General features: G+C 44.8%; 1 protein-coding gene across 2 annotated transcripts in view; it reads right to left on the bottom strand.

The window, feature by feature from the left end:
- The window catches only part of CDKL1 (cyclin dependent kinase like 1), a 54,621-nt gene that overhangs the window by 6,005 nt on the left and 37,309 nt on the right, over positions 1–11,307 (bottom strand). For both annotated transcript variants that reach the window (XM_003792155.3, XM_012806586.2), the window contains exons 3-6: positions 7,130–7,202; positions 4,187–4,277; positions 3,404–3,604; positions 1,018–1,100 (exon numbers count right to left, since the gene is read on the bottom strand). In XM_003792155.3, coding sequence (XP_003792203.2) covers positions 1,018–1,100; positions 3,404–3,604; positions 4,187–4,277; positions 7,130–7,202 — 448 coding nt within the window. The remainder of the gene's footprint in view (positions 1–1,017; positions 1,101–3,403; positions 3,605–4,186; positions 4,278–7,129; positions 7,203–11,307) is intronic.

The raw sequence follows: 11,307 nt of genomic DNA, 5'->3' as shown, positions 1-11,307 counted from the left end.
GCTGTGAGCGTGATGCCATGGCACTCTACCCAGGGGGATAGCTTGAGGCTCTGAAAAAAAAAAAAAAAAAAAAAAAGAAGACACTAGAAAATATTAAAAAATCATAAAGAAAAAAATTACCCAAAATCCCAACAGAAAGAGATACCCACTGTTAACGTCTGGGTATATATATTTGCAGCCATTTATTCCACAAATGTAAAAAGCTTTGCATGACGTCCCAGATGTCATCATATTATTTTGTACATATATATAAATGTGTGCATATATATATATATGTATTGCATATTTACTGATTATAATGTCAAATTATACATGATTTAATATATAATTAATTATATATAAATTAATTTTTTCATTTAATTTGTGGACTTTTTGTTCAAGTAGGTATATATAAATCTAATTATTTTTACTATGTGTTATTTCTATTGTAAAGATATACTGTAACTTATTTAATTAATCTCCTACTAAAGGAAATGATTTCTATTAAATGATGCCACATCTTGAGCTATTAGCTAATGGTTTTTTCGGAATAAATTGTTTTAAGTGGGTTGAGGGAATGAACATTTTTAATTTTTCAGTTTTTAAAAATGGATGCCTTCCCCACATTGGCCAGAGAGGGCAGGTACTGAGTGGGGCTGGCTGGCCAAGTAAGCTTCAAGGGTTTCCTCCAGGGTCTGGGGAGTGAGAGCACAGGAGAGGATGGAATTTGAACTCTGCTAGAGAAAAATTGTTAACTTTACCTGGATTTGTCAATGCCTAAACACTGCTGGCTCTGCATTACCCAGGCTTAACTGCTGAAAATGATCAAGGACAGGTGCATTCCTGTCCAACTGGCTGGCTAGATTCTTGTCAATGGCCTCTAAATTAGCACTGAAGGCCTAGGTCTGCCAGCCAACTTGCTACAATTTTCTTTTTCACTTTTAGACTGACCTTCAGTCAGGAAGTTCAGCCAGGTGAATAACCACCAAAATCTAGCCAGCCTGGCCTACAGAGCTCTTACCAAAATGAGTCACTCACCATATCTTCAGGATCTGGAATTTTCACCCCGCTGAAGTACTGATTTGTGCTAAATACTTGCTGGTGCCTAGGGATGAGATCTCCTTTGGACAAGAAGAAAGAGTAAGTGAGATCGATTAGCAAACACTGATCTATGGTTTCCCTCCATCGGTCTGTGCCGGACGCACGAAGGCAGCAGTTTTCTGCTGTCATCAGAGGGAGAGGCATCCCGGCAATCAATAGCAGCCTGGCTGATCCTGCAGTGGACAACATGCTGTGCCAGGCACAGAGGAGGCAAGCGGCAGAAACCAAGGCCGTGGGTTTCGTGCCTGCGGGATTTACATTGCATTTGAGAAGTCCAAGCCCAGCAACTGATGAGCACACACACACACAAACAAAATATACCTTTTTAAAAAAAGAGCAAAAGAACAACTACAAATCAAAACCATTTTAACTGAATCCGATGGGTCACAGGGAAGTGTATTGGTCTAGCATTTACAACAGAGCCTGGCACAGAAGAGGCACCCAATAAACATTTATGGAAGGGAGATCATGAAAGATTTTTTTTTTTTTGAGACAGAGTCTCACTTTGTCGCCCTCAGTAGAGTGCTGTAGTGTCACAGGTCACAGCAAACGCAAACTCTTGGGCTTAAGCGATTCTCTTGTCTCAGCCTCCCAAGTAGGTGGACTACAGGTGCTGGCCACAACGCCCAGCATTTTGGTAGTTGTTGTCATTCTTGCTTAGCAGGCCCTGGCCGGATTGGAACCCACCAGCCCCGGTGCATGTGCTAGCGCCCTAACCAGTGAGCTACGGGCACCAAGCCAGATCATGGAAGATTTTCTAGCTAGAGGAATATGTTTCCAGCTGGAAACCATCTTTTCTTATTTCACCAGTTAGTGATCACTTGAAAATTTCATTTCATCCACTGTTTAGAAATATTTATTACGTAAAGCAGTGAAACTTATGAGGTCAAGGAGCATTTCTGCCTCCCAGAAGATGATATAAAGCTCATCCTGCCCATGTTTCAGCCACATCACCTAAAATCACCCTCATGTAACACTCTATGGATATAATACTTGAAAAGGAATTTTGTTCAGAGATATAAGGAGATACTCAGAAGGGTTCCCTTGGGGTACACCAAGGCGCACTTCCCAGAGCAGAGTGGAAAACAAAGCCTCTCAACTAGGAGTCCAGATATGTTGCCATTGGACTGGGACAGAATTCCTACCCTGGGGTGTCATATTATCTGTATTTACTAGTTTGTTTTAGAAGTTTCCTTCTCATTCAAATCCAAAAACTGCCGTGTCACTCCTTTTTGGACAAGTAACCAAAATATACCCTTGAATGCCTTGTGCAGAGATCAGTGGGCTGCGTCATGAACATGATTCCCTGTACCGTAGGAGTCCCAGTGGGGCTAGAGGGGTGACACAGGAAGGTATAACACAGTGGAGGAAGGTTGAGTGCCCCTGGGAGGGCCACAGGTCACCTTCCATGTGACTCGGCCCAGTTGAGCTATCAGCACATATGTACTGCCTACGGTGTACAGATGCTGGTGGAAGATAAGAAGACATATAAGATGTGATCTCACCTTCAGGGAGCTTACAGCATCTTTAGGAAGGCAAGAGTACAAGGCAAGCCATGGTGATAGCCGGTGCTTTAAGAGTTTAGAAGAGGAAAAGTTTGGTTTTAATTGGCGTACCTGGGGCGGGGGGGTTTGAGTCTAAACCCCTGACTTGGGAAGAAGGCTGTCACTGCCTGCAGATCCTCTCCTCTGTCTCTCCCCTCCCGTCCTGCCCCTTCCCTCCAAGGGTACAGAGAAAGGAACAGGCCTTTGGGTGGCGTGAGAAAAGCCAGCCTTTCCTCCTGACACTTAGAAGGGTGAGAATCTTCCTTTAGAGAGTATGAATAATCCAAACTCGTCAGGCAGGCTGGAGTGAAGGGCATCCAAATGAATTACCACGTCATAAGTGGGATGAGCCACAAAAGCGTTTTTTCTGTAAACTGCTTAGCATTTTACAGAGGTTAAAGGTGGATCAGTATGGTTTTTAAAGTTCCCCCAGAGCCAAAGTTGGAAATCACTCTTCTTAAATAGTGCCCCTGTGGAAACGTGAGCTTTTATTGTTGCTGTGATCATCGTTCAGTTAAACTTGATCCAAGCTCTGCTCAAGAGAAAATCTTGTATCTTTTTGGACAATTTAATAAGTTCTCAATAACTGTTAATTATTTGTATTGAGACAAACATGGACACCTTTAATTGAGTCATTTAAATGAGGCTTTGAGAGTTTTCCTCAAATTCTAACTAAAGGGCGTTAGATGAGAAACTTGTCCCCAGAATTTTACCTGCTCTGGACCAACATGTGTGAAACTATACAGTTTCCCAAGAGGTGAGACAAAAGCACCACTTACCCAGGGTTTTCCTAATCAGGTACAGCTGGTCCACATCTGACTTTCCTGGCCACAGAGGCGCTCCTGATAGCAGCTCAGCAAAGACACAGCCAATTGCCCAAACATCTACTGGGGGGCCGTACTGTGTGTCACCCACCAGCAGTTCCGGGGAGCGGTACCACCTGGTAGCCACATAGTCTGTGTAGCAGTCACTTGGTCCAGCTGGCCGGGGATGGACATGGAAAACAGAGAGAGCCCTGGAAGCCTGGAATCAAAGCTGGCAGGGGAGACCTCAGAAATCAAGCTCGTGCTAGATCTTGTGCTTTTCTAAATCATTGGTTCTCAATGCTGGTTGCACATTAAAATCACTGAGAATATAATATTTTCAAAGTTACTAATGCTTGGGCCACACTCCAGTTCACTTAAACCAAAATCCCTAGGGAGGGTTGGTGTGTGTGTAGGGGGGTGGGAGGGAACCAGTATGGTTTTTAAAGTTCCCCAAAGCCAAAGTTGGAAACTACTCTTCTTAAATAGTGCTTCTGACAAGTATCATTTTAGCAAGAAGTGATAGAAACCAGGACAGTAATATACCTTTACTGTAGTATAATTTGCCTATAGCATACAGATTTAAGCCAGTATAGGTGCCTACACATTTTCAGTAATCACGAAATTATAATTCATAGTTAAATGTATTCCCTGAATATATACAAACTAGCTTGTATGTTTCTATGGCATTTAAATCCTTTATTCTATCAAGAACTTTTCTATCTTTTATATTTAACTGAAGAAAATGTTAATACTCACTCAAAAGCCGGGCAAATCCAAAGTCGCAAAGCTTAATCACTGAATGTTTTGTGATGAGAATATTTTCTGGCTTTACATCTCTATGTATACACTAGTTACAAAAATCAAAACAAAACAGATTATTAAGGATAAATGGGATATATATATATATTTAAAAACACATAAAGTTTTAACAAATATCAGAGAAATCATTCATATCTCTCATTGGCCTGTTGAATTCATAGCAAAAGACCAGCCTACAATAAATCTAGTGCCCTCTCTATCATATCCCAAATCATCCCAAATTCCTGAAGGGACTGAAAGGGTCAAAATGGTGAGAGGAAAAACAAATGCAAAGTCACCCAGTTAAATTTGGATTTTAGAGAAACAATAATTTTTTAGCATAAGTATGTCCCGTGTAGTATTTGAGGCATACTTTTACTAAAAAGTTATGCTATTTATCTGAAATTCAAATTTAACTGAGAGCCCTGCTTTTTTTTTTTTTTTTTTTTTGAGATAGATTCTCATGCTGTTGCCCTTGCTAGAATGTAGTCATCACAGCCCACTGCAACCTCCACCTCCAGGGCTCAAGTGATCCTCCTGCCTCAGCCTCCCAAGTCTCTAGGACCACGCCCCACTACTTTTTCTGTTTTTAGTAGAGAGGGACTCTTGGTCTTGCTCAGGCTGGTCTCCAGCTCCTGAGCTCAAGGGATCCCGCTTCAGCCTCCCAGAGTGTTAGGATTACAGGCATGAGCCACCATGCCCAGCCCCTATAAGAATTTAATTGGTGTGATTCAAAAAAGCTGAGTCCTACACTTAATCTAACAACTCTAGGTGACAGGGGAAATGTCAAAAGGCCCTGGGTGAGGTCTGCATCACAGTTGCAGGATCTGCAAGCTGTTGCATAAGCAGAATTCACAAGTCAGTTGTTCAACTGAGAACAGAACACAGTCTGCGTAAATAGGACTAGCCCTGGGCCTGCGGAGATAAGCTGGGGAAGAGGAGGGCGGTGACCACAAGCCTGCCAAGAGATCTCCCTTCCAGCTCTGACATCTGTTCTGACAAGATAAACAAGATTAGGCAGCAGCCCTCACCCTCTGGGGACAGTCGCTAGATGTCAGCTCTGTCCCATGCACATCAAATGTTCTTAGTGCCCAGACTTGAATCACCTGCGGTTTCCAGACCACAGCCAACATTCTTTAACAGGGTGATTTTAGAAAAACATTTGAGAATCTTCACATAATTTTCTTATTAAATGACAATGTCCTTGGCAAAGAACAAATAAACAACCTAATTAACACATAAGAAAACCTGTAGTCCCAGCTACTCAGGAGGCTGAGGCTAGAGGATCTCTTGAGCCCAGGAGTCTGAGGTTGCTATGAGCTCGCCACAGCACTCTACCCAGGGTGACTGAGAGAGACTTTGTCCTCAGGAAAAAACAAACAAACAAAAAAAAAAACAGAAAACCAGTTGGGCAGTGGAGTCAAAATCTAGCTCCTAAAAGTTCCTAAATACATCTTCCCTTCCCCCAAGTCTTCCTGCTCAGGAGGGGAACGTTTGTTTCTTCCGCGTCCTACAAGACCCTCCTCAGGCTGTTGCCCAAAGGCCCTGGGGTTATTCTTGACTTTCTAGAATCTGGAAAGAAGACAGAGCTGCTTCTTCAGCCTGACCAGTTCTCACTCCAAAGGACCTTCTGAGTGAGAGCTCAGTGTCAGAGTCTCCCCACAGGTATTTATTATTCCAGAAAATTGGGGGGCAGGCAATTTTTGAATTAGTTTATTACAGTCTATTTTGTTCTCAGCAGTTAATAGTTGTGATATCTCTATTCTTTTACCACTGTCTTCACACATCGCTATAAATGGGTTCACTCATGACTAGCATGACGACATATGGTTAGAAGTGTTTGTAAGCAAGAACACACTCCCATTCATTCTGGGAATTCTCCACATTTTCTGCGCCCTCCCCCGACAGCACATGGAGTGGTGCCTGGGGGCCCTCCCGGGACCTGTGGCATGCAGCACATTTGTCTTTAGTCTCTCATCTTCCCCACTGGGGCCTTCAAGCCTCTCTCCTGCACCATCGTCCTAGAGCTGCTCTAAGGAAAGCGCTCACCCTCACTCCCAGTGACCAGCAGGACGGACGGGTGCCCACTCTCCCTGGTGTGCCTTTGGCAGATGGGCAGCCTTCAGCTAAGTGGAGGCTCGGCATGGAGAAGTGCTGGCTTCTCTTACATTTTCTCCTTCTGGGAATGCAGCTTCAGGAAAGATCATTTGGAACAGCGCAAGGAGGGAGAGTTAAATCAACCCAGAATATTCCAGCGGTGGACTCTGGCTCCTGCGTGTGGGGGGAGTAGGCGAGTGGGCAGTATTGCACTGGAGGGAGCTGGAGGCTTCCCGGCACCTGTGGAGTCCCATCACCTGGGCAGCAGGCCACTGTGCCTCCCACCAGCTCTGCAGTGGCCCAGAGTGTCAGAGGTTTCCAAGGGCTGCTTGGGGCCCGGCTCAGCCCTCTGTCTCACCAAAGCACACACTAGCCTTTGTGCCCTGGGCTTGAGACTCCACCTGCTCCAACTGGCATAATCACCTGGCATCCCCCTCTAATTTCAGAGCCTTTTGAGGGCACCAGACCAATACAGACCCCTGTATTAAGGAGATTCTGCCTTTTGAGGGCACCAGACCAATACAGACCCCTGTATTAAGGAGATTCTGCCTTAAACCTGAGCAGTCTCTAACCACTGCAAATATGACTGGTTTCTTCAAATCATGGCAATGTGTGTTCTATATGACCTGAGCAAAAAGGACATAGTTAAGTTGGCATTTTTAGCCTCTATGAATCCCCAACCAGACTCATGAAGATTTGGGTAAGAAATTATGATCAAAAAAGTATGATAGAGACTTTGTACAAGGCTCTCCCTCAGCTTCAGGGCAGCCTTCTGATTTTTTCAAGGAAGATCACAAGACTTACGTTGTGTTTGTGGCAAAAGTTTACAGCTTGCAGCGTCTGCCAAGTTATGCTCTTCACGAGATGTTCTGGTACCCTAATAAAAATAAAGCAGCAGCACAAACACATTCTTTAGTGAAGCCATGGAATTCAGCCCAAGAAAGGAAAGAGTAAACCAAGACAGGTTTCAGCGGTGAAAAGTCGGGGATCTAACCCATCAGGTAGTCATTCCCGAGTCCAGAGGAGGGACGTGTGGCCAGCACACCACTGACCGCAGGGAACAGCAGGTTAACAAAAAATGCAGATGGCTACAGGAAGGGGTGTGAACATCCACAGGATTCCCACAAGTGCTTGTGACCTAGCTCAGACATCAGTGACCTCCCTGGGAAAGTGCCTGGTAACTTGAGCTCCATTTCTGCAAAGAAGTTTTTGTTGAAGTTAAGTTAGTCAGTAATACTCAGCACAAAAACTACTATTTGTTTTGTCAAGTTGCTCCAAGCTGATGTTGGGCAGCAGGCCTCCTCTTCTGTGTGGGACACGGTTTCTCCAGACCCCTGGGCAGTGCTGCTTTTTTTGGTTTTTGCATTATTAACATTTTACTGATGACAGGGAAGAGGTTTACACTGCAAAGTGTGTAACAAAGGCTAACGGTCCTCAAAACCAGAGGCCTCCTGGCTCTCTCCCCACCGCTCCCCCCTGGCAGCACCACTCCCAGCCTTCTGCTCCCACCCCCCCCATGACAGCAACCAAGCTGTGTCCTTGTCCCCAGAACCTCTTCCCTAACGCGAAGCTTCTTATGTAACCACATAACCAAGGCAAACAGTAGCCTCAGCAGGTCCTTTGTGCAAATTAGAAAAATGGACCTTGTCTTGAAGCATTTTCTTTAATTTTTGTATTTATTTTTGAGACAGAGTCTCACTATGTCACCCTCAGTAGAATGCTGTGGCATCACAGCTTACAGCAACCTCAAACTCATGGGCTTAAGTGATTCTCTTGCCTCATCCTCCCAAATGCCTGGGATTATAGGCACCTGCCGTAACGCCCGGCTATTTTTTTTTGGTTGTAGTTGTCATTGTTGCTTGGCATGTCTGGGCTGGATTTGAATCCACCAGCTCCAGTGCATGTAACCGGCACCCTACCTGCTGAGCTACAGGCGCCAAGCCCAGAAGCATTTTTTTAAAAATATGGGACAATGTGTAACTGGACCATGATCAGTGGGTTTGTCCCTGAGCACCCCTCTCCCCCACCAGCTGGACTCACGGTTTTTATGAATCACACAACATTTTTGTGGTCATCAGACGAAACTAATAAGAAAACTCTTGAGTGGTTGAGTAGTTGTGTTCAGCGACCACATAAACTGACTTCAAGTCTCTGAGAGAGGCTACCAGGCCTCTGTTGTCACAGACCAGATTTCAGGAAATCGGAAATCCTTTCAAGCAGATCGGAGGATGTTTGGATAGAGATTCAGATAACATGGAGGAAATGAAGAGGCCACTTCCAGAAAGAAAAGCCGGGTCACTGCTGCACGGGACTACATCCGTGGGCTTAAAATAGCTTCTTTCCAAATTCTGTCCCTTGTTCTAGTGGTGAGTGAGGGTAGATGCTGGAAAAACCCACCTGCTAAGAAAGAAGGTCTAAGAAAAGGCAGCCAGGATGGGCACACTCGGGGAAAACGTTTCTATAGCCTCCACTCTTTGTCCAGAAAAAGCGGAACACATTGTGATTATTTGATGAATTAAGTATTAATATAAAGTTATCTGCGCCAGGCAACTTTAGTCTCTAAAAATAATTCCCAAAAGAAATTATACAAAAATGGGCGGCACCTGTGGCTCAGTGGGTAGGGTGCCAGCCTCATATGCCAAGGGTGGTACATTCGAACCCACCCCTGGCCAAACTGCAACAACAACAACAACAACAAAAATAGCCTGGCATTGCCGGGGGTGCCTATGGTCCCAGCTACTCAGGAGGCCAAGGTAAGAGAATTACCTAAGCCCAGGAGTTGGAGGTTGCTGCGAGCTGTGACGCCACGGCACTCTACCGAGGGTGACAAAGGGGCCCTCTAACAAATGCAGGGGCCTCAGACTCAAAGATCTGTTCACTGCAACACTCTGAGATGATAATAGGAGCCAGGTTTCCATGTTGGAAAGGGATTACAAATAGAAAGGGAGAAAAAGTGAATATAGTCTGTGACGTTGGGTTGAAACTGGGTGTATGCATGTGTGTTCGTGAGTGTGCAGGAAGGGGCACTGCGTTATCCAAGCTGGCCCATGAAGCGTCTCTGAAATGCTGGTCCACGCGGTGAGAAGTGGCCGGATTTGGGCTAAATCTTAAAAAGAGCCTCCGGGATGTTTTGAGGGATCAAATGTGAGAGAACAAAGGAATCAAGGAATGATGTCAAGGTTTTTAGCTTGAGTAACTGGTACCCAGTGGTGTCTCTTACTGAGGAGAGGTCTGGAGGAGGGTCGGTTTGGGGAGGGAGGGTGGATGGTCTGTGATGCTCCCTGGACTCTGCGTAGGCATTTCTGAATTCAGAAGGAAAGGGAGTGAGGTACACTATCTGGGGGACACAGACACCAAAAGCCCTGACTGCATCACTGTACAATTCATCCCCATCTCAAAAAGCCACTGTTCCCCCTAAATTTTATTGAAATAAAAATGAAGAAAGGTCAGGCTGGAAATATAAATAAGCACAGTAGTGGTATTTAGAGCCTAGGACTGGAGGAAGCCCACTCAGGAGTGAATATCCATCAAAGAGGAGCATTCAGAGGTGAGTTCGGAGGCCCTTCAGCATTCAGGGGCGCAAAGAGAAGAGCGAGCCAGGATCCTGGGCTGGGCAGCCAGGGGGTAAAGGCAGCACTTGGGGGACCACAGCGTCTCAGAAGCCAAGGGAAGGAGGAGTTTCAAAGGACTTCTGAACTAAGATGATGGCTTTCTATTTGATTCCCTCCCCAAACCTGACTAGAGATTTTTTAAAAGACAAAACCTCACAAGATCAGAGAGTTCAGGAGAAGAGATAACAGCAACACATTTTATAATCTAGACAGTAGTCGAATGAGTGATAGTTGATTTAACAGATCCTGGAAAGCTGAAATCTAAGCCACAGAGGGAGGGTGGCCATCGACCAACCTACTCCCCAAAGATCGTATAGGACCAGGAACAAAGGAAGAGTGTGGAAAATCTGTGTAGGAAACAGTTAAATCCTTAGATCACCTCCTCCGTTCTGTGCCAACAAGGAACGTTCATCTGTGAACTGGTGGAAGCCTGAAGTTTTGTCTTTTGGAGAAGACACAATGAGAACATCGAGCAGAGCTGACGCTGTGGATGGCTTTCTGAAAACGGGTTGCATGACTATGCCAGCTGCCCAGTGTCTTCCGGGCTTGGCTGTGCACTTTATTGCTCAGTTTCTTCTGTGCACAGTGTCTCAGTACTAACTGAGGAATGTCAGTTTCCCCATCCTCTTCCCTCGCAGGGCTCTGAGCGAGCTGCCAAGCTGACTTCACACTCCGGGTAAAGACTTTTTGAGGCGGAGCTCAGGAGGAACAATCTGAAGATTCTGACACTGGGGCTTCCCCAGCAAATGGTCTAGCCAGATAACCCCGTAGTGAAGTTTATAGCTTCCAATAGTTACCTACTCTTAGCCATGAGCACACAACCAGAAGTTATAGAATGTGCAAGAGAAGCCTCCAATAAGAAAGTAAGATAGCCAGGCATGGTGGTGGGCACCTGTAATCCCAGCTTCTCAGGAGGCTGAGGCAGGAGGATTGCTCGAGCATAAGAGTTTGAGGTTGCTGTGAGCTGTGACTCCATAGCACTCTATCCAGGGCAACAGAGTGAGACCAAAAAGCAGATACTATTAAAAAAATGAGAGGACCAGTCCAAGGGTCCAACACCCAAAACACCCAAATAATAGAAAGTCCAGAAAAAGAAAATAGAGAAAACAAGGGATAGGAAATCAATTTTTAAAAATTCAAAAACCCTTTTCTCAGATACAAAGTACCCACCAGTACCAGCATAATGGTTAAAAATCAAGAGAGAAGAGATAACATAATTCTCATAATCTGAAATGCTGAGAAAAAGAGAAGATTCTATAAGCTTCTGGAAATAAAAAAGAAACATGACTTTAGAAAGGAACATAAAATAGAATGTCATCAGCTTTCTTAGCCTTCAAAATATGGAAGGAATATTACTTTCTTTTTTTTTTT

Source organism: Otolemur garnettii, unplaced genomic scaffold, assembly GCF_000181295.1.
Source record: "Otolemur garnettii isolate 467f Iridium unplaced genomic scaffold, OtoGar3 scaffold00054, whole genome shotgun sequence".
In the NCBI taxonomy this organism is placed as follows: Eukaryota; Metazoa; Chordata; class Mammalia; order Primates; family Galagidae; genus Otolemur; species Otolemur garnettii.
The sequence above is the reverse complement of the archived record's forward strand: the minus strand, read 5'-3'. Positions and strand labels throughout refer to the sequence as shown.